The sequence below is a fragment of the Mirounga angustirostris genome, unplaced genomic scaffold (genome assembly GCF_029215605.1).
Source record: "Mirounga angustirostris isolate CCGP_5_RB_7025 unplaced genomic scaffold, mMirAng1.0.hap1 SCAF_14, whole genome shotgun sequence".
Taxonomy (NCBI): Eukaryota; Metazoa; Chordata; class Mammalia; order Carnivora; family Phocidae; genus Mirounga; species Mirounga angustirostris.
Window position 1 is genome coordinate 89,981,827 of NW_026991722.1, and position 22,831 is coordinate 90,004,657.

The following is a 22,831-nucleotide window of genomic DNA, read 5'->3' on the forward strand; positions in this document are numbered from 1 at the left end:
CTCAGGTCATGATCTCAAGGTTGTGAGATGGAGCGGGAAGCCTGCTTCTCCCTCTCCCACTTCCCCTGCTTGTGTTCCCTCTCTCGCTGTCTCTCTCTCTCTCTGTCAAATAAATAAAAAAAATAAATCTTTAAAAAAAAAAGAAGAAGAAAGAAAAAGAAAAAGAAGAAAATAGAGCTGGTAGAAGAATCAAGAAAGTAGCAGATGAGGAACAACCAGGGGAAATGAAGAAGCATCAGAGGCCAGCAGAATTGCCAAACAACAACAACAAAAAGACGAAAAAAAAAAAAAAAAAAGAATTGCCGAACGAGCTCCTGCCACTGGCAGTGTTATGTGCTGACCAATGGCTCTTCCTTTTCCAACCCTCTCTGTGGAAGGAAATTTGGTATGTTGTGAGGGTTCTGAATTTCCTTTGAGTGTGTGAAGGAGTGAGTTAAGAAGATCCAGTCATGATGGTTGCATCTCCATTTTCAGACTTTGGTCACAGCTGGAAATGACCCACACTTCAGTCACCTCTGCTTCCCCTTACTTTGGTACCATTAGCTCCACAATCTTATAACCGACAAAGGGTCAGTCCCTGTCATGAGGTCACCCTGCGTTAGGCCAGCCATTAACTTCTTCTCATTTGGTGTGGTGGCATCCTTGCCCTGCAGATCTCTGTTGGCCAGGTCACTCCTGCTAGGGGGTACCTCCAAGTTCACCCCCTGAGGTTCCAAGTCTCTAATCTCATTTTCAGTGGCAGATTCCCATCCTGCTCCAACTCTGTGGTTCTGAGGTTTAGTGGAAGGCAGCTGGGATGGAGTTAGATGTCTACGCTGCCTCGCAGGACCCTAGACGGTCAGCCTTCTCCATTTCCTGGTGTCTGCAAGGGCTCAGCCCACCGCAGGCATACCCTGCATTTGGCACTGATGCAGGCCCTCCTCCCTCTTGCCATCTCCCCACTGAGCACCCCTCGGCCAAGCCCCTTCCAGTCAGTCCCACCAGGCATTATCTCCTAGCTCCGACTCCAGGGTCTCTCCAGCTCAAAGGGTCTGAGATTCTGAGGATTTGCCTTGAGGCTTTCTTCAGTTTCGAGCTATTGAGTTTGGGAGCCTCACCCCATACCTTCTCTTGCATCCTACAGAAATCAGGGTGAAATGGCCCACACCTGCCGTGGCACCATCAACCTGTCCACCGCGCACTTTGACACGGAGGACTCTTGCGGTATCGTGCTAACCAGTGGGGCAAGGACCTACCACCTCAAGGCCAGCTCGGAGGTGGAGCGACAGCAGTGGATCACCGCCCTGGAGCTGGCCAAGGCCAAGGCTGTCCACATGATGAGCAGCCACTCAGGTAGTGAGCCCTCAGTGAGCGGGTATACACACAGTGTCGTGGGTCTGGAGAGAGTGGGAATTGAAAGCGTTTGGGTGTGGTGGTGACCAGGAGACCCAGGCTAGTCCAGACCAACCCTGGAAGGTAGAGGTATGTGTTCACCCTTCCTATTCAGCTCCATGTGTCCTCAGCAATGACCTCAGGTGGTCAAGGTTGGCTGGCAGTTCTTGGGATAGAAATATTTGTGGTGAGCAGGGTTGTGTGTGTTTTTCTTTGGACAAGTCTGGTTCCTGGACTTCAGCAGACCCTTCAGATGCTGCAGTGGGTGAGATCCAGAGGCAGCAGCAGGGGTGGGAGTCCAGGACTGTGCACCTGTCCCTGGGGCGAGACTTTTTCCCAGGCCCATTGTGGAGACTGAAAGACCATTTAGCCAGAGATGCTGCCTTTGCTGAGGTGGAAGGCCAGCTCAGATATCCTGGGCAAGACATTTAAGTGTTTACTTTAATGCAGTCACTTTCTTAATATGTAATGTCTTTACATGATTCATAAGCCAACAGTTTCAAAAGCACATGCAGTGACTCCTGCCCTTGACTCTTGTTCCCAGCCACACCCACCCTGTGATCCCTCCCAGAGGCAACCAGAGCTACCTTGTGTCTTTTACGTATATATTAAAATTGGTACTTATTTTAAACTAAATGCAGTCTTCCACCTTGCTTTCTTTCCATTTAGCAATATATTTTAGAATTTTTTTCCCTATCAGTACGTAAGAAACTTCCTCCTCGTTTTTACAAAAGTCTAGCGCTTTGTTGTACGGATGTATCATAGTTTATTTAACCCAGCATCTGTTGATGAACATTTAGGTTGTTTATTTTGTTATGACACACTGTGCTGCAATGAGTAACCTTGCATTTCATTTCACATTTGCAGAAGTATAAATGAAGTATACGTTCCAGGGGGCGGGGTGGCTGGGTTAACAGAAGTGTGCATTTATAATTCTGAGAGATTGTCAAGCGGCCCTCCATAGGGGTTATACGATCAGATGCCTGTAGCAGTGTGTGAGAATGCCTGCCTCCCACTGTCTTGTCCACCCAGAGTGAGAGCACATGTTTCTGTCGGGTGAAAACTAGGTCTACACACACACGAGCAGGAAAGATTGGGAAGCTGTGGTTCTTCTGAAGCTAACACAAAATGGTGTGTGTTTCCTTAGACCTATGTGGAGTTCTTTTAGCAAAGCAGGGCTCCAGGTGAGATGAGTCACAGGCTCTGCTCTCCAGGATTATCACATAAGCTGGTTGGGGAGACAGGGAGTCCTGTGGAAGGAGCTCTAGCACAAAGCAGGATGAGAGGGTCTATGATACCAGTCACCATGCCCCATACCTAGTCTCATTGTGTTGGGGTCTCCCCCAGTACTAGCTTCTCAGTGCACATTGAAGGTCACTGAATATCGGTCTGACCTTTTCTTTTGGTCTCACACGTTTGGAGCATGGCTCCCCCCCTGACCCGGTGACTCTTCCTTGAGGTCAGCACTCATGTGACTCTGGTGTGTCAACAGTGATGCTGAGCTTGGCAAGGGGCCCCCAGGGTACCACTCCCTTTCCTGTGAAGGAGGATGTTGGGGCCATCTCAGGCAAGGGCTATGCCGAGACCCCCAGTAGGACCTGTGCGCTCTGTTTGGAGGCCTATGGAAAGCCACTATGGTGAATGCTTGTTAACTCAGCTGGGCAGTGCTAGGAATTGTGAAGCCTGGACTTCTTCTAGGAGAGGTTGGGACCCCAGAGGGAGTTGCCTCAGGCTCACCTTCCTTCCATTCATACCCCTTGACATAGTCAGGGGCTGGAGACACAGCACATGTCTTGTGTCCCCAGGGGTTAGCCTCCCAGGTAAAGACACAGGACAAACATTCAGGTACAATTCAAGGTAGCACTTGCTATATGTTGATGAGGAATGGATTCCTCTCCTTTGGATATTTTGAAACATAAATGAACTAATGTATGTGAAAGAGAAGCCTTCAGGAAGGTACTGTGCTTGTATAGAAAGGTTGATTATTTCCTGAAAAATAGGTCTTGTAGTAGCATTCTCTGCAAAGCAACACCCTTCTTCCACCATTCTCAGGCTGATGTTGGAGAGTTGTGGTTTGCAACTTTTCACATGGAGTCAGTTTCAGGTAACCCTGAATGAGGGAAGGCAGTCTGGTGTGGTTCTCCTTGACTCTGGCTGATAGCGACCAAGCTAGGTCAAGGGCACTGCAGACAGACCCCCTGCAGGTCATCCCGGGGCCTATCTGTCCCTTTTAGACTGTGGACCATCTCTAATCTAGCAGGAAGCCTACTTCCTACCTCTACTTACTTCTTGAAAACATCTGCTACTCTCCAGCTTTTCTGCCACCCCCCAGTCCAGGCACCATCCCCTTAGCTGGATGCCTGCAACAACCTCCTCACTGTCTTCCTGTTTCCAGTCAGTTCTCCAAACTGCAGGCAGAATGACATATTAAAAAATGGGCATTTAATCCTATAACTGCACAGCTTACAACTCTTGGGTGCCATAAACGAACTAGACTTAACAGACATATACAGAACACTCACTCAACAAAGCAGAACACATGCATTCTTCTCAAGTGCATGTGAAAAATTCTCCATGAAACACTAAATGTTAGGCCACAAAACAAGTCTCAATAGATTTAAGAAGATTGAAATCATACAAAGTATCTTTTCTAACTATAGTGAAATGAAGCTAGAACTCAATTACAGAAGAAACACTAGAAAATTTACAAATATGTAGAAATTAAACAAAACACTCTTGAACAACCCATGATTCAAAGATGAAATCACAAGGGAAATTAGACAATACTTTGAGATGGATGAAAATGAAAACACAACATACCAAAATTTATGGGATACAGCAAAAGCAGTGCTCAGAGGGAAATTTATAGCTATAAAATATGCATTTAAAAAGACAGAAAATCTCAAATCAATAACCAAACCGTCCATCTTAAGGAACTAGATTAAGAAGATCAGACTAAACCAAAGCTAGCAGAAAGAAACAATAAATATCAGAGTTGAGATAAATGAAATAGAGAATAGAAAAACGATAGCAAAAAATCAGTGAAACTAAAAGTTGATTCTTTGAAACAATCAGTGAAATTGACAAACCTTTTGCTAGACTGATTAGGAAAAAAATAGAGGAGACTCAAATTACTAAAATCAGAAATGAAAATGAGGACATTACTACTGAACTTACAGAAATAAAAAGGATTATAAAACAATACTATGAGCAATTGTGTGTCAAGAAATTAGACAAAATAGGGGCGCCTGGGTGGCTCAGATGGTTAAGCGTCTGCCTTCGGCTCAGGTCATGATCCCAGGGTCCTGGGATCGAGTCCCGCATCGGGCTCCCTGCTCAGCGGGGAGTCTGCTTCCCCCTCTCCCTCTGCTGCTCCCCCTGCTCATGCTCTCTCTCTGTATCTCTGTGTCTCAAATGAGTAAATAAAAAAAATCTTTAAAAAAAAAAAAAGAAATTAGACAAAATAGATGAAATGGACAAATTCCTAGAAACACACAAGTTACCAAACTGATTGAAGAAGAAATAGAAAATAATAAGTAAAGAATTTGAATCAGTCCTCAAAAATCTCCCAACAAAGAAAAGTCCAGGACCAGATGGTTTCACTGATGAATTCTACTAAACATTTAAAAAGAATTAATACCAATCCTTCTCTAACTTCCAAAACATGAAGAGGAGGGAAACACTTTCTAACTTACTCTGTGTGCCTGGCACTATACCAAAGCCAAACAAAGACATCACAAGAAAAGAAAACTATAGACCATTATCCCTTATGAATATAAATGTAAAACCCCTCAACACAATATCAGCAAACAAAATCCAACAGCATATCAAAAGGATTATACACATGCTCCCACCAAGTGGGATTTATCCCAGGAATGCAAGGGCAGTTCAACATAAGAAACCAATCAGTATAATACACTACATTGATTAAAGGAAAAAAACCCTCACATGATCATCTCAGCTGACACAGAAAGAGGATTTGACAAAATTCAACACCCTTTCATGATAAAAACATCAGCAAAGGGGGCTCCTGGGTGGCTCAGTTGTTAAGCATCTGCCTTTGGCTCACAGGTCATGATCCCAGGGTTCTGGGATCGAACCCCACATCGGGCTCCCTGCTCGACGGGAAGCCAGCTTCTCCCTCTCCCACTCCCCCTGCTTGTGTTCCTGCTCTTGCTATCTCTTTCTGTGTCAAATAAATAAATAAAATCTTAAAAAAAAAAATCAGCAAAGTCAGACTAGGGGCTAACTTCCTCAACATGATAAAGCGCATTTATGAAAAACCCAGAGCTAACATCATATTCAATGGTTAAAAAACTGGAAGTTTTCCCCAAAGATCAGGAACAAGACAAGAATGCCTATTTTCACCATGGCTATTCTACATTGTACTGGAAGTTTTAGACAAGAAAAGGAAACCAAAGGAAAAATTGGAAAGAAAGCAGTAAACCTTTCTATTAGCAGATGACAAAATCCTATATATAGAAAATCCCCAAGAATACACACATACACACACACACACAAAACTATTAAAGCTAATACACAAATTCAGCAAAGCTGCAGGGCACAAGATCAACAAACGTCACTTGTATTTCTCTATACATACAATGAACTCTCCAAAAAGGAAATGAAGAAAATAATTCCACTTAAATATCATGACAAATAATAAAATACTGAGGAATAAATTTAACCAAGGAGATGAGTTGTTCACTGAAAACTAAAAAAACAAAAACAAAAAAATTGCAGAAGAAATTAAAGACCTAAATAAATGGAAAGATGTGTTCATGGATTGGAAGACTTAATATTATTAAGATGGCAATACTGCCCAAAGCAATGTATAGATTCAATACAATCCATATCAAAATTCCAATGGCCTTTTTTCTTAGAAAAAACCATCCCAGAGAACCCAAAATAGCTAAAACAATCTTGAAAAAGAAGACAAAGTTAGAGAACTCTTTCCAGTTTCAAAACTTACTATAAAGCTATAACAATCAAGGGGCGCCAGGGTGGCACAGTTAGTTAAGCGTCCAACTCTTGGTTTTGGCTCCGGTGGTGATCTCAGGGTCATGAGGTCTCAGAATCGTGAGATTGAGCCCCACATCAGGCTCCACACTCAGCACAGAGTCTGCTTGAGTTTCTCTCTCCCTCTCCCTCTGCCCCTCCCCTCAGCATGCTCTCTCTCTCTAAAATAAATAAATAAATATTTAAGGAAAAAGCTACAACAATCGAAACAGTGTGGTACTGACCTAAGGATAGACATGCAGATCAATGAAATAAAATTGAGAGTCTAGAAATATGGGCAATGGATTTTCAACAAGGGTACCAAGGTCATTCAACAGGGAAATGATAGTCTCTTCCACAAATGGTGCTGAGATGACTGGATGTCCACATGCAAAAGAATGAAGTTGGACCTCTACCTCACACCACATATGATCAAATGCATCAAAGACCTAAATATAAAGGTTAAAACCATAATGCTCTAAGAAAAAAAAAAAGGAGTAAATCTTCATGACCTTGAGTTTGGCAATGGCCTTTTAGATATGACACCAAAAACACAAGTAGCCAAAGACAAAAAATACATGAATCAGACTTTATCAAAATTTAAAACTTTTGTGCATCTAAGGACACTTACCAAGAAAGGGAAAAGACAATCCACAGAATGGGAGAGAATATTTGCAAGACATGTTTTTTTTTTTTTTAAAGATTTTATTTATTTATTTGAGACAGAGAGAATGAGAGACAGAGAGCATGAGAGAGAGGAGGGTCAGAGGGAGAAGCAGACTCGCCGCCGAGCAGGGAGCCCGATGCGGGACTTGATCCCGGGACTCCAGGATCATGACCTGAGCCGAAGGCAGTTGCTTAACCAACTGAGCCACCCAGGCGCCCCATGTTTTTTTTTTTTTGTAGTTTTTAATTTTATTATATTATGTTAGTCACCATACAATACATCATTAGTTTTTGATGTAGTGATCCACGATCCATTGTTTTCGTATAACACCCAGTGCTCCATGCAGTACGTGCCCTCCTTAATACCCATCACCGGGCTAAACAATCCCCCCTCCCCCCTCCCCTCTAGAATCCTGTTTGTTTCTCAGGTCCATAGTCTCTCATGGTTCATCTCTCCCTCCAATTCCGCCCCCCATTTTTCCCTTCCTTCTCCTAATGTCCTCCATGTTATTCCTTATGTTCCACAAATAAGTGAAACCATATGATAATTGACTTTCTCTGCTTGACTTATCTCGCTTAGCATAATCTCCTCCAGCCCCATCCATGTTGATGTAAAAGTTGGGTATTCATCTTTTCTGATGGCTGAGTAATATTCCATTGTATATATGGACCACATCTTCTTTATCCATTCATCTGTTGAAGGGCATCTCGGCTCTTTCCACAGTTTGGCTATTGCGGACATTGCTGCTATGAACATTGGGGTGCATATGGCCCTTCTTTTCACTACATCTGTGTCTTTGGGGTAAATACCCAGGAGTGCAATTGCTGGGTCATAGGGTAGCTCTATTTTTAAATTTTTGAGGTACCTCCACACTGTTTTCCAAAGTGGCTGTACCAACTTGCATTCCCACCAACAGTGTAAGAGGGTTCCCCTTTCTCCACAACCTCTCCAACATTTGTTGCTTCTTTCCTGTCCATTTTGGCCATTCTAACTGGTGTAAGGTGGTATCTCAGTGTGGTTTTGATTTGGATTTCCCTGATGGCTAATGATGATGAACATTTTTTCATGTGTCTGTTAGCCATTTGTATGTCTTCTTCAGAGAAGTGTCTGTTCACCTCTTCTGCCCACTTTTTGACTTGATTATTTGTTTTTTGGGTGTTGAGTTTGAGAAGTTCTTTATAGATTTTGGATAGCAGCCCTTTATCTGTAGTGTCATTTGCAAATATCTTCTCCCATTCTGTGGGTTGCCTCTTTGTTTTGTTGACTGTTTCCTTTGCTGTGCAGAAGCTTTTTATCTTGATGAAGTCCCAAAAGTTCATTTTTGCTTTTGTTTCACTAGCTTTTGGAGATGTATCTTGAAAGAAGTTGCTGTGGCTGATGTCAAAGGCCAATGTTACTGCCTATGTTCTCTTCTAGGATTTTGATGGATTCCTGTCTCACATTGAGGTCTTTCATCCACTTTGAGTTTATCTTTGTGAGTGGTGTTAGAGAATGGTCGAGTTTCATTCTTCTGCATGTGGCTGTCCAATTTTCCCATTTATTGAAGAGACTGTCTTTTTTCCATTGCATGTTTTTTCCTGCTTTGTCAAAGATTATTTGACCATAGAGTTGAGGGTCCATATCTGGGTTCTCTATTCCGTTCCATTGGTCTGTATGTCTGTTTTTGTGCCAGTACCATGCTGTGCAAGACATGTTTTTGATGTGTCTAGAATCCAGGATATGAATGGACAGAGTACTTGAATAGAAATTTCTTCAAAGAAGATATCTGAATGGCTAATAAACACATGAAAAGATAATCAACATTGTTAGTCATTAAGAAAATGAAAATCAGAACCACACTTCACACCCATTAGGATGGCTATTATCAAAACAAAAATCAAAATACAACAACAACAATGGAAAGTAAGTGTTGATAGGTATGTGGAAGATTAGAACCCTCAAACACTGCCAGTAGGAATGTAAAATGGTGCAGCCACTGTGGAAAATGTTTTAGTGGTTTCTCACTAAGTTAAACATATAATCACCCAAATGACCCTAGCAAATCCACTCCTGGGTATATATCCCAAAGAATCAAAAGTAGGTGTTCAAACAAAAACTTTGTATGGGAATGTTCATAGCACCCACTCTCCACAAGAGCCAAAAGGTGAACATAGCCCTAATGTCCATCATCAGATGAATGGGTGAACAGATGTGGTATATCCATACAATGGAATATTACTGAGCAATGAAAAGGAATGAAGTACTAATACATGCTACAACATGGATGAACCTTGAAAACACGTTTCTTAAAAGAGGCCAGATACAGGAGGTCACATGTTGTATGATTCTATATATATGAAATGTCCAGAATAGGCAGATCCAAAGAGACAGAAAGCAGAGGAGTGGTTGCCAGGAGCTAGGGAGAGAAGGGATGGAAGTGTCTGCTTAATGGGTACAGGGCTTCCTTTTTAGGTGATGAAAGTGTTGTGGAGCTAGAGGTGATGGCTGCACAACATTGTGAATGTACTGAATAGCACTGAATTATACACTTAAAATGGTTAACATGTTAAATTTTATGTGTATTTAACACACACACACACACGCACACATCTCAGGGAGCTCATCAGTGCTTTCAGGGTAAAATCTGAGCTCCTTACCTTGCATGACAGTCTATGGCCTTCTTCCCTCACTCTTTTCCTGCTCACCATACTCAACTCCTGCCTCAGGACCTTTGTACTTGCTGGCCTCTCCTCTCTGCCTAGAACACTCCTGCTCCTACTCTTGGCCTGCCTGGCTCTCATCCTTCAGGTCTCAGTTCAGCAACACTTCAGAGTGGTTTAAGTTGTTCCCTTCTCCTAAGACAGCTCCATGATAGCATCCTTATTTTCTTCCCTGTGATCTGCCCTCATTAGTGGACTGGCTTGTTTAGTTACTTATTGCCCATCTCTTCCATAAAACCTGAGTTTCTCCAGGGCAGAGAGATCCTGTGTTGTCTTATTTCCGTGGTGACCTCAGGGCCCAAGGCTTGGCATTGGGCTCGGTGCCCAGTGCGGGTTTGTTGTGGGGCCAGCGTGCACAGCAGCCAGGATACCCTTGTCCATGCTCGAATTGTCCTTGGGGAGGAGGCTTGGGCTGTTGTGGTTTCTCTATACCTGCCACCACCGGAGCAGATGAAGGAACTCATGACATTTCATGGGAGAAAGGAAGGCCAGGCAGAGCCTGCTCATATTGCAAGTTTGAAGGGTCAGAGCTTATGAATGAGAATGCAGACCTGTTTTTTGTTTTTTTCTTTTTTTGTGGCCCTGGGAGACACAAGCAGAACCAGTGGTAGAAGGGGTGAGACCGATTACTGCTTAGGCTGAGAAACAAACCAGTGTACTACAAAAGGGAGGGGATGGTAGGGACATGATGGGAGGTTCCAGCAGAGAATTGGGCTGGGGGTGGGGGTCCCAAGGGTCCTTCAAGACTCCATTGTTGTCCTTCTGGGCTAATTGTGTTTCTTTTGCCATTCATTTTCCAAATTTGGTAGCATGTTCTGTGGTACTGTGGGCTGGGTGCTAAGCAGAGGAGGGTCAGATCTGACCTTGGGCAAGTCCCTGTGTCTCTTGGGACCTCAGTCTCTTTGTCTATAAAATGGATGGTTGGCAAGGCTTCTGACTGAGCTCCCGCCATCTCTGGGGCCTCAGTCAAACCAGTGAATATTTCCCAGCTCCAGATTCCTCATCTTCAGCACCCCTGCTCAGTTACCAGGATTACATGATAATTTTTGGGAAGTGTGTAGTGCTATGGGTGCAACCAATTCCATTCATCCTGGCACTGTGGTCGGGGAGTGTGGCTCAGCACTCATAAATCATCCTGCCCACAGCTGGTAGCAGGTGATAGGACAGAATCATCCGCAGAAGGTCAAGTACTCAGAGTGTTTGAAAAGTGAAGGGAAAAAAATGATTTTGCTCTTTAAATGACCTACCTCCACCAACATGTATTTCCCTGAAATGTGGCACAGCGGTTCTGGAGGGCTGCATTCTGGGGAAGGCGGCTGCTCTCCCTTCTGGCTGGGGACATGCACACTGGTGGGTGCAGAGGGATGAGTCATGGTCATCTTGGGGGTGTGCTTGCCCCTCCTGAATGAGTGTCTGTGTCAGTCAGGAATCTGGGTGCTGGGACAGCCATCTGCAGAGCCCAGGACCTGGACTCCTGGAGCCTGCTTCTCAGCAGCACATGTCTGCCCCTGCTCTCTTGCAGAAGTGAACTGACCCCTTGGGCACCTGAAACTTGGCCTTTTGAGCTTTCCAGTTTTATATTTGTGGCCTTAACTTGCTAGTTGTCTAAAATGGGCCAAAAGAAGGAATCACCTATTTCTAGGCCACAAAAAAACCGAGAGCAAGTAGTTTTTATTATATAAAAAATAACCCCTAGTAGACCTCTGCACAGTATGTGCTCTTGTATATTAACCTTTCAGAGGGAACGAACGTCATTCAAATGGCACAGTCCTACATGAACTCAAACTTCATGAACGAGGCGTGACAGTTCCCATGGAGGTTAGAATGATTTGCAGGTGAATTAGCACAGTGTAAGGTAGGAGGCTGTCACCACTGGGGTGGGTGGGAGAGGAGAACGATGTCAGAGATGGCTACTTATAGGAGCTGAGACCCGAGGTGGGTTTTTGAGGGACAAGAAGGGTTTGAAATATGGAGATGGAGGTGAGGGGGGCAGGGAAGAAGGAAGACCATCCAGGCGGTGGGGATGGGAATGGCTAGAGCAAAGGAATGGATGTGTTCAGAGACCATGGGGGGTTCTATGTGGCTGGGGACACTGCGTGTGTTTGGGCTGCATCATCCCTCAGCCTGGCAGTCATCAAGGGGAGGCTGGAGATCAGTCTGGTAGGGGTGGCCTTGGCAAGATCTTGGGCTAGGGCCTGCATCTGGCTGGGGGCACAGGGCTCCTGGAGGGAGGATGGTAGCCAGAAGGGCTGACTGGTTCAGCAGCTAGAGCATAGAAGCCACCTGCCAGTCCCAGGAGGCCCAAGCACCTTTGGTCAGCAGGAGAAGCCCCCACACAGCAGAAGGACCTACTTTTTGCCCAAGGACTTTGCATCTGATGGTTGGAACACTTCAGTTATTTGGACCCCTTTGAGAAGTGGATTGCTTAACAGTTGCCATTGGGCTCTTCCCTGGGAAGGGCTGATTTGCCTGCACCCCTTCAGAGGGAAGCAAATTGCTTACATATATTTCAAATTATAAGGATTTGAAAGCCGTGAAGCATCATGTCCTGTCAAATGCCCTATAACCCAAGGGCCTTTTCTCCAGTCCATTTGTATTCCCTCTGTTTTGCTTAGTGAAGACCCCCAGATTCTCTCCTACTTATGTATTTGGGGTGTGAATTTGGGGTTCCTTGTTTGAGTTTACGTATCCTTATTTGTTACACCTAATTATTATGTCACGTTGATCAGACCCTGAGAGATCAGAAGTACATAGCACTTACAAAAATGACATTGACCTAATTGTCAAATCTTTCTTTCTGCTACATGGGGGAGAAAAGATTTTTCTTTTAACCTTTCTGTAAATAATCACTAAAGAAAATGGACTTTAGCCAAAAATTGGGCAGACTTTTCCAAGTGCATGAGGGGATGCTCAAACTCCCTAGATGTTTTTTCATTTAATGCTCCCTCTGTTTATGGTTGCTTTTTATTGTTGGCACTAGGCTTCTTTTCTGTCTGTGAAAAAAGAAAGCAGTCCAGCAATGTGAGGTTGCTTGAAGCCGAAATGTTCCTTATAAAAGTACAGTGCATGCGTATGTCACAAAGGGCTCTTGATTGGTGTCTTTTTGTGTCCCAGGGACTGGGCCGTGTGTGGGGAACTCAGAGATGAACAGGCCCAGGCCTGGACCCAGCCTTGGAGGAGCTCTCTGGTGGGGGTTGAGAGTAGGCTGCCTGGGTGCCCCTGACTCTTCAGGGGGAGAGATGAGCCAAGCCTGAGGTGGAGTAAGAGGGCCAAGGACACAGGGACACCAGCCCCAGAACCCGTCGCAGGTAAAGGGAGCTGGCATTGGACCCAGCGACCACCCAGCCCAGGCCAGTACTCCCACAAGGAGAGGGCAGAGGACATGGGATGAGGGGGGCAGGCTGAGCCCCCCTATCAGATGGGGCAGGTTGAGGGGCCTTGTGCAATGGAACACTGGAAGGAAGGATTATGGGACAGGGCCATTCAAGAGGACCCAAAGGAACCGAGAGCAATGGCGGGCATGGATGTGGGGTCCACCGTGATGGCGTACTCTAACCCCTGCCCCTCACTGACTCCAGGCCGCATGGCTCACTTCTCTCCAGCCTCCGCGCTCTTATCAGGTCCTGGCTTCCTGGCAGCTGTCCCTCGTCCCTTTGGCCTGCTGTGCTGTAGGCAGTTGGGCCCCAAAGCTGACCATGACGTCTAAAGATGCCTCAAGGGATGAGGTCAGCAGGCCAAGGCCGTGCGGGACCAGCGCGGGACCAGTTCTGCCCTGGTGATTTGGGAAGGCCTGGAGTCTGCATGCAGCCACCGTGTGCCTCTGATCCACAGGACCCGGGAGTGGCCTTGTCCTCCATTTCCTCTTTATGGTGAGGAGGGCAGTGCTCATTTTGGCAACTACCTTGTTTTTGTTGGTTTTATTTTTTACTTATTTATTTTTTTGAATTTTATTTTATTTTATTTAAATTCAATTAATGAACATATGTGTTGTTAGCGTTAGTTGGTTTTAAATGAGGTTCTCTTTTCCTTATTTATCATCCTTACTGCTTCTTAGGAAGAAATGAACCCACCTGTCCCTACTATCCTCAGTCAGGGTCCTCTGTTGTCCCTCTCTGCCGGAGGGTTCCTCCCTCCCTAGCCTTCAGTCTGTGCTCCTCACTCACACCCAGCCCGGCTTTGTGGCCAGCCCTGCTCCCCTCCCCCTGTCCTTTGTTCCTTCTTGGAGGCTCCTCTTTCAGCCTCCAGGAAGCCTGTCTCTGGTGCTGACTAGCACCAGGTATTCCAGCTCCTTTACCTGGAGCTGTTCTGCAGGGCCCCTGCTGCTCACCTCTGACCTCCTGCAACTTCACTGGAGGGGGGCGGGTGGGGGGAGGGTCTAGATGACCTGTCCAGCCCAGAGCAAGTTCTGGCATCGTCTTTGGCCGTCTCCTAGGGCTGTCCCCTCTCCCCCTTCCCACCTCTAGGAAGCCTTCCATTGACATGTTGCCATTGCTGACCACATCTTGCTCCCCCCATCACTGATAGTCCCCACATCAGTCTTCAAGCTCCTGAAGACCCTTGTCCTCTGCTTTCTTCTGCCCACCCAGCCTTCCCACTGTGCAGCCTTCCCTGTGGGTCCCCTGTGTGGCCCCTACCTTGCCCCAGGCCCTTCTTGGCCTCTTGACCTTTTAGCACATCCACCTGCCAAAGCCAAGCTGCGATCATCCTGCTTGTGTCCTCCCGTGGGTCTCTGCCCAGCTGCCGTGGAACACTAGAGACAACATCTACTCCTGCCTAGGCTGCAGCTACTGAATGCTCCAGGCAGTGTGCCAGGCCCGGGGAGCCCGAGAGCAGCGAGCGCGCAGAGCTCTAGGAGGCTGGTGGCTGGGGCCTCGGGTGAAGTCCTGGGCAGCTAATCAGGGGACCTTCCAGTGGGGGTGGAGATAGGCAGGGACTCATGTCACCAAAGAGAGCAGAGCTTACCAGCCTTTCAGGACAGTCTTTCCTTCGTCTCAGATGTACAAGATTTTTCTCGTGTGTTATTAGAAGAATCTGTGTGAGGAAGGGCATGGAGTCTTCTGATACTCTGATGAGGAGACAAGCAACCCCGGGCTGGATGATTTACTCTTAGCAGCTTCTGAAATGTGGGCCTCGGTTGACAATGGAAGGCTTTATCTGGTGTCTGCAGCTGCCATCTGGTGGCTGGATGAAGGCCCTGCTGAGATTGCGCTGGGCTGCTGGGGCTGGCTTGCGTGTGTGCCTTTGCTCACTCACTTGTCGTTTTAAAAAGGTCCCTGTGGATGGAATATTGTGCAGCCATCAAAAGGAATGAGATCTTGCCATTTGCAACGAGGGTATTATGTTGAGTGAAATAAGTCAAACAGAGAAAGACATGTATCATATGATCTCACTGATATGAGGAATTCTTAATCGCAGGAAACAAACTGAGGGTTGTTGGAGTGGGGGGTGGGGTGGGAGGGATGGGGTGACTGGGTGATAGACACTGGGGAGGGTATGTGCTCTGGTAAGTGCTGTGAATTGTGCAAGACTATTGAATCTCAGATCTGTACCTCTGAAACAAATAATGCAATATATGTTAAGAAAAAAAAAAGAAGAAGAAGAAGGTAGTGGGAGGGGAAGAATGAAGCGGGGGAAATCGGAGTGGTAGACGAACCATGAGAGATGATGGACTCTGAAAAACAAACTGAGGGTTCTAGAGGGGAGGGGGGTGGGAGGATGGGTTAGCCTGGTGGTGGGTATTGAGGAGGGCACATTCTGCATGGAGCACTGGGTGTTGTGCACAAACAATGAATCATGGAACACTTCATCTAAAACTAATGATGTAATGTATGGGTATTAACATAAGAATAAAATAAAAAATAATAAAAAATAATAATAAAAAAAAAAAGGTCCCTGTGGGGTCATCAGAATGTGGTATCTTTGGGGAGAACAGCACAACCAGGAGAGTGAATTTACATCTAGGTAGACCCCTGCTCTGAGAGGGGCAAGTGACCAAGGCCAGGGTCATGCCCACCTCCAGCATTTGCCTCCTCTCCATGCTGCTCATTCATCTAAATCTTGGCATCTTGGTGCCCCTACTGGGATTGCTCCCCACCATATCTGCTGTGGAGCTTGTCCTCAGCTTTCCAGGCCTGGTCCTCTGGTACCCTTGCATCTTCAGCTGTGCCTTGGTATCACAGATCCTGTCTGCCTCCCCCACATAACTACCTCTGGACCCTGGGGCTCTGGCTCAGTAATTTGAAGTCAGAGTCTGACCCCTTTTCGGCTGCCACAGCAGCTACCCTCTCAGTACCCTTCTAGACCTCTGGCTCCTCCTCTAGTAGCTGCCTTCTTTCTTCTTCTCCCTTGCTTGGCTTGGCCCGGTATCTGTCCCGCAGTCACTCCTGAGAGGGGTCTTCCTCCCTCGCCTGATTGTCCAGCTTCCATCACACCCACACGTCCTCCACCAACCCATGAGATGAGCCTGGGAACCAGACAGCCCTGGGCTTGAATCCCAGCTGTGCCATTTACTAGCTGGGTCACTTCAGCAAAGTGGCTTGACCACTCTGTGCCTCGGTTTCCTTACCCTAAAAGTGTGTCTATTGATAAAGACCACTTAGGGTTGTCAAGAGGAATAAATTAAATCATATTACAAACCGCTCAGCTTAGCAACTGGAGTGCTCAGTTGACAGCAGTGAGGCTGTTGCTGTTTTGGTGACAATCCCTTAGCTCTGTACCTTCTGCCTTCAGGCAGGAATAGTAGGGCCCCTTCACTGGGCCAAGGTGCATAAGCCACGCAGCCACAGTTTGGGGGCAGTCCCTCCCAACCACATAGATCAGCACACCCTTAAACCCAGGGCTTGTGCTGGGCCTTTATCAGTGCCTGGCCCCCTAGTGTGGGTCCCCTGACAGCTTCCTTTCCCATCTTCCAGTGGCTCTTGAAGTCTTTTTTTTTTTTTAAAGATTTTATTTATTTATTTGACAGAGAGAGATAGCGAGAGCAGGAACAGAAGCAGGGGGAGTGGGAGAGGGAGAAGCAGGCTTCCCGTGGAGCAGGGAGCCCGATGCGGGACTCGATCCCAGGACCCCGGGACCATGACCTGAGCCGAAGGCAGATGCTTAACGACTGAGCCACCCAGGCGCCCCGGCTCTTGAAGTCTTTGCCACTCTACATGCCCTCACTACCCCAGCAAAACACCTTGCCTCCTTTTCATTCCATAGAACAAAGAAGTCCACCTTCTGGACCATCTCAGCTCTCTACCATCACACTTAGCAACCTCCCTGCATCTACCCCTGTGTTGACTCCAGTGGGACCTCGTCCCACAGCTGTTCTCCTTTCTCTCCTGTAGCCTCAGCTTCTCCCCAGGCTTCTTCCCACTGTTCCACCTGACCCACTGCCCACGGCCTTGAAACTGCCCTCATCATAGTCTTAGGTTACCTTCCAGACCTGGAAGTTGGACCAGTAGTAAACTCAAGTGTCCTGTTTACTCCTCCCCTCCTTCACCTCTCACGTTCAGCTGTCACGAGGTCTTGTGAGTGCCAGCCCTGAACAGTTTTGCATCTGCCTGCTGCCCTTCATCTGCATGGCCTCCACCTTGGTTCAGCCACCTGGCCTCCCAGATCCTGGACTCCAGAGTCTTCCATTAGAGACTCCTCAACAGCCAGAGTGAGTCTTCTAAAATGCAGTTCAGCTTGATTCCAGTCCTTGGGAGGATGAAGTGAGAGCACTTCACTTTGTGCAGCTAGAAAACCTGGACAGAATGCATGGGACAGTTATTAAGCACCCCAGAAATTAAGTAGCCACAAGCAGATTGGAGAAGATCATAATTTGAAGTAACAATGAACAGGTGGTAGGTTTACAACTTTTTTCCTTCCAGTATTTTCCAGTCTGGACTTGGGGGAGATCCATGAGTGAGCAGACAGAGAGAGCTCCAGGACAAGCCCTCTCGTTCAGGCCCAAGGAACAGGAAAGTTCCCCTGCAGTGATAGTAGCAGCAGGGGGCTACAGGTGCCTAGAGCTTTGAGGGAAACCCTCCCCTCCAGGAGAAAGTGGTGTGGTCCCAAGAGAGTGAGTGAGAACCTCTGTTGCATTCTTCTCTTTCTCCTCCCACCCACTTGGCCCCAGATGTGGGTGCAGTGATGGGAAATGGGCAGTGGAGATAAGTAAATAAAGTCCCAGTCTTGTGCCAAAGGACAGAAAGAAGGAGCCCTTGGGAACTGGAAAATACCAAGATATCACAGAGAGGAGCTTGGGAAAGTGACCCTGTAAAGTTGTTTATGAACTTCTAGGTTCATGTCCAAGCTGCACGTGCATGAGTCAGATCCTAAACTGCATACTTGGAGAACTGAACTAAAAGCCACATGAACACCAAGGTCCCAGTGGCCACTGACTGGCGCATATGAGGGAAAGATTCAAATAGCATTGCAAAGGCATTGTAAAGGGAACTGATAATGAAATCATCACCAGGAGAAGGTTGGTCAGAACTTGTGGCTTGAACCCAACTAGGCCAATTGCCTCCTAAAGTGAAAATGTCAAAGTACCCACATCAGGAATGAAAGAAGCCATCAGCGGGCACCTGGGTGGCTCAGTCAGTTAAGCGACTGCCTTCGGCTCAGGTCATGATCCCGGAGTCCTGGGATCGAGTCCCACATCGGGCTCCCTGCTCGGCAGGGAGCCTGCTTCTCCCTCTGACCCTCCTCCCTCTCATGCTCTCTGTCTCTCATTCTCTCTCTCTCAAATAAATAAATAAAATCTTTAAAAAAAAAAAAAAGTAAAATCTTAAAAAAAAGAAGAGCCTGTGAAGGATGCATGAGAAACTCTAGTTACCGTGGTTGCCTCTAGGGAGGGGCACAGGAGAGGAGGTTATTTGCTGTGTAAAGTAGGGAAACTTAATTTTCACAGTAGACTTTTCTGTTCTTTGGAGGTTTTTAAATCTTTTTAAATTTTTAAAGTTTAAAAAAAATTTTTTTTTGACAGAGAGGTAGAGAGAGAGAGCACAAGTAGGCAGAGCGGCAGGCAGAGGGAGAGGGAGAAGCAGGCTCTCCGCTGAGCAGGGAACCTGACACGGGACTTGATCCCAGGACCCCAGGATCATGACCTGAGCTGAAGGCAGACACTCAACGGACTGAGCCACCCAGGTGCCCCAAAGACCAATCATATTTTTATGTGCTAGCAGTGAGCCTTTAGAAACCAAAATTTAAAAAAAAATTGTAAAGCACCCCCATGAAATACTTAGGTATAAATAACACAAAAACTATATAGTATCTGTATACTGAAAACTAGAAAATGCAGATAAAAGACCAAAATAAATGGAGAGACATAAAATGCTCATGGATCAGAAGATTCAACAAAGTAAGGATGTCAGTTGTCTCCAAAATGATCAATGGATTTAATGCAATTCCAATAAAAATAATTTAGCAAGACATTTTTTCTTTTTTATTAATTATGTTATGTTAGTCACCATACAGTACATCATTAGTTTTTGATGTAGTGTTCAATGATTCATTATTTGCATATAACACCCAATGCTCACCCACAACACATGCCCTCCTTAATACCCATCACTGGGCTACCCATCCCCCCACCCCTCCCTGACATGTTTTTCAATGTAGACAAGCTTATTATAAATTTATATGGAAAGACAAATGAACTAGAATAGCTAAAACAATTTTGAAAAGGATAAAGTTGGAGTAATTACCCAATGTTAAGACTTACTATAAAGAATCTGTAATGAAGATAGTTTTGTGTTGGCAAAAGTTGACTCAAAATATAAAACACCTATAAAAGTTAACTCAAAATATAAAACACAAAACTATAACACTTTTAGAAGAAAACATAGGAGAATACTTTTGTGACCTAAGATTAAGCAAAGAGCTCTTAAGTATGACATCAAAAGCATAATCCATTAAAGAAAAAAATTGATAAATTGAACTTCATCAAAAATGTGAAACTTTTACTCTGCTTCCTCAAAATGAAATATTTAAATATAAATCTAACAAAATTTGTACAGGATCTGTATGCTAAAGAGATTCAAGATCTGAAGAAATGGAGAGACATACCATGTCCATGGACTGAGAAACTCAACATAATAAAGATGTCAGTTTTCCCAGAATTGATTTATATGTTTAAAACAATTTCTATCAAAATCCTAGGAAGACATTCTGTAACTAACTCTAAATTTTATGTGGAAACACAAGGAACTAGAACAGCTAAAAGAGTTTTGAAAAAGAATAAAGTGGAAGAAATCACTTTACCTGATGCCAAGACTTACTGTATAGCTAGAGTAATCAAGATAACATGATGTTGGGGGAGGAACAGAGACCTATAAATCAATTTAACAGAATAAAAAACCCAGAAATAAGCACAAATACACCAAATTGACTTTTTGACAAAGGTACTTTATTGCTGGAGTCTTTGGACATCCGTAGGCAAAAAAGAAATGAACTTCAACCTAAGCATCAAATGGTATACAAAAATTAATTCAAAATGGAGCATGGATTTAAATGTAAAACCATAAAACTTTTAAAAGAAAACATAAGATACCTTTGGGACCTAGGGCTAAGCAAAGAGTTGCTAGACATGTCTAAGATATGAGAAGCACACTCTATAAGAGAAAACATTAATAAATTGACTTTAAATTTGAAAATTTTGGCATTGCAAAAGACCCTATCAAAAGGATGAAAAGACAAGGTACAGACTGGGAGAAAATATTTGCAAATTACTTGTCTAACAGAGGACCAGTATCTAGAATGTATAATTAAATGTAAAAACTCAATAATAAAAGACAATCTAAATATAAATGGGGAAAAAAACACAAACAGATATTTCAATGAAGGGAAGATACAGATGGCAAATAAGCACATGAAAAGGTGATCATTATCATTAGCTATTAGAGAAATGCAAATTAAGATCATTATGAGATATTACTACACACTTATTAGAACAGCTGAAATAAAAAATAGTGATGATAGCAAATGCTGGCAAGGATCTGTCCTATACATTGCTGGTGGGAATATAAAATGGCACAGCTACCCTGGAAAATAGTTTGGCAGTTTCTTACAATACTAAACATGCAATGACTGTATGACCCAGTAGTCACATCCCTGCACATTTATCCCAGAGAAATGGAAACTTAAGTTCACACAACAGCCTGCACACAAATGTCCAGAGCAGCACTCGTTTTATGGCAAAGTACTGGAAACTACCCAAGCATCCTTCAGTGGGTAACCAATTGAACAAACTCTGGTCCACAACACAATGGAGTATCACTGAGCAATGCCAACGCATGAGTTACCCAAACATACAACAACGTGGATGAATCTCAAAGATATTAGGCCAAGTGAAAGAAGCCGTTCTCAAAAAGTCGTATGACTCCATTTTATCTAACATTCTGGAAAAGGCAAAAACTGTAGAGATGAAGGACAAATCAGTGATTGCCAGGGGTGAGGGGTGGAGGGAGGATGTGATACAAAATTATAGCATGAAGGAGTATTTCGAGGGTGATGAAACTGATCTATGTCCTCGTGGAGGTGTGTTATGAAGCTATACATGTGTTAAAATGCATAGAACTGTATGACAAGAAAGTAAAATTTGCTGTAGGTTAATTTGAAAACAAAATGCAATTTTGACTTATATTCCTTCTTGGGCTCTCCCCTGCCCTCCAGATCTACCCGGCTTCCCCTCTCCTCATCAGCACACTGTCTTTCTGCGAGGCATGCTGAACCTCTTACCTACAAACCCTCTTCCCTAGCACCTGCAAACCCGTTTCCCACACCCTGTTTCCCCTTAGGTCTGCTTCTCCTTCAAGGAGAGGGCCATTCCGGAAACTTCCCTGAGTCAGCCCCTTGCCTGGGCCAGATGCTTGTTCTCTGCAATCTGGTTAACTCCTTGTGCACAGTAGCTAGTGGTTAATGTGAATGTGGACTTCCCAGAGCCTCAGATTCCCCATTTGTGAGGGTCCTTGCAGTTCAAAGATTTCTAAACCAGTGGGAGCCTCCCTGAGTTCAAACCATGGCTCCTTTACTTACCAGCTGTGTGACCTTGGGCAAGTTGCTTGCTGTCTTTTGCCCCATTCTTTCCTCTGTAAAATGGGCTTAATAATAGACCCACCTCTTAGAGGTGCTGTGAGGATTAATTTAGAGAATGCATGAAAAAGAACTCTGCACTTGGCTTGGTAAATGCTCAAGAACAATTAGCTGTAATTATTGATAATAGCCATCTTGGCAGCTTTAAAATAATACAGGTTCCCAAGTCCTCCTGCCCTGATAAATCTGAATGAATGAGAGTAGTACTGGGTGGGGTGGGGCGGAGGAGGGTACCTACATTAAAAAAAAAAAAATCTCCTTAGCTAGGAGTACCAGATTTTGCAAATAAACATACAGGTCACCCAATTTAATGTGAACTTCAAGTATACAGCAAATAATGTCTTAGTATTATGTCCCATGTAATAGTCGAGACATATACCAGAATTTATTAATTGTGTATTTGGAGTTCAAATGTAAAGATTGTCCTGCGTTTTATCTATCTGCATTTAACTGTATCCTGGGAGACCTTGACACTCAGCCCGCTTGGGAGCTATCCTCCTGACTCCCTGCTTAGGGTCCAGGGTTGAATCTCCCAGTCAGAAAATAGAGAGTATTTTTTTTTACTTGACACAGGAGGGAGCTAGAGGATGGTTGTTCACTTTCTTTGCTCCTAAATTGATGTCTAAGGAAGCATGGGCAGGTTGGCTGGCTTGCAACTTACCTCTCAGTACTTGTGAATCATTTTCAGAAGATCTGCAGGTCTGCATCCAAGCGGGGCTCTGAAAGGCTATAAGAAGTGAACACAGAGCCAGCCACCTCTTTCTCTTGGCCTTACTTGCAGGGGGGCTAATCCAGCCCCTCAGTGGCTCCCTCTCTTCTGCCCTGCTTCCCCAGGCTGGCCTACTCTCACATTGATGTCATAGCCCTATTCTGACATCACAGCCCTGTGCTCCGAATTATCCCACACAGCCCAGATTCTGCCCTTAGAACAGTCAAGGCTGGCATTTGAGCAGGGGTCAGGGGTTTTGGGTGGCTTGTGGCCCTAGGGGTTGACCTTAAAGAACATCTGGGCAGCCTGCCATCCAATTGCTCC

At 45.1% G+C, this 22,831-nt stretch overlaps 1 protein-coding gene across 1 annotated transcript in view; it reads left to right on the top strand.

The window, feature by feature from the left end:
* The window catches only part of OSBP2 (oxysterol binding protein 2), a 167,922-nt gene that overhangs the window by 32,194 nt on the left and 112,897 nt on the right, over positions 1–22,831 (top strand). Inside the window, exon 2 of the mRNA XM_045887311.2 lies at positions 1,124–1,332. Within this exon, the coding sequence (XP_045743267.1) occupies positions 1,124–1,332 (209 nt within the window). The remainder of the gene's footprint in view (positions 1–1,123; positions 1,333–22,831) is intronic.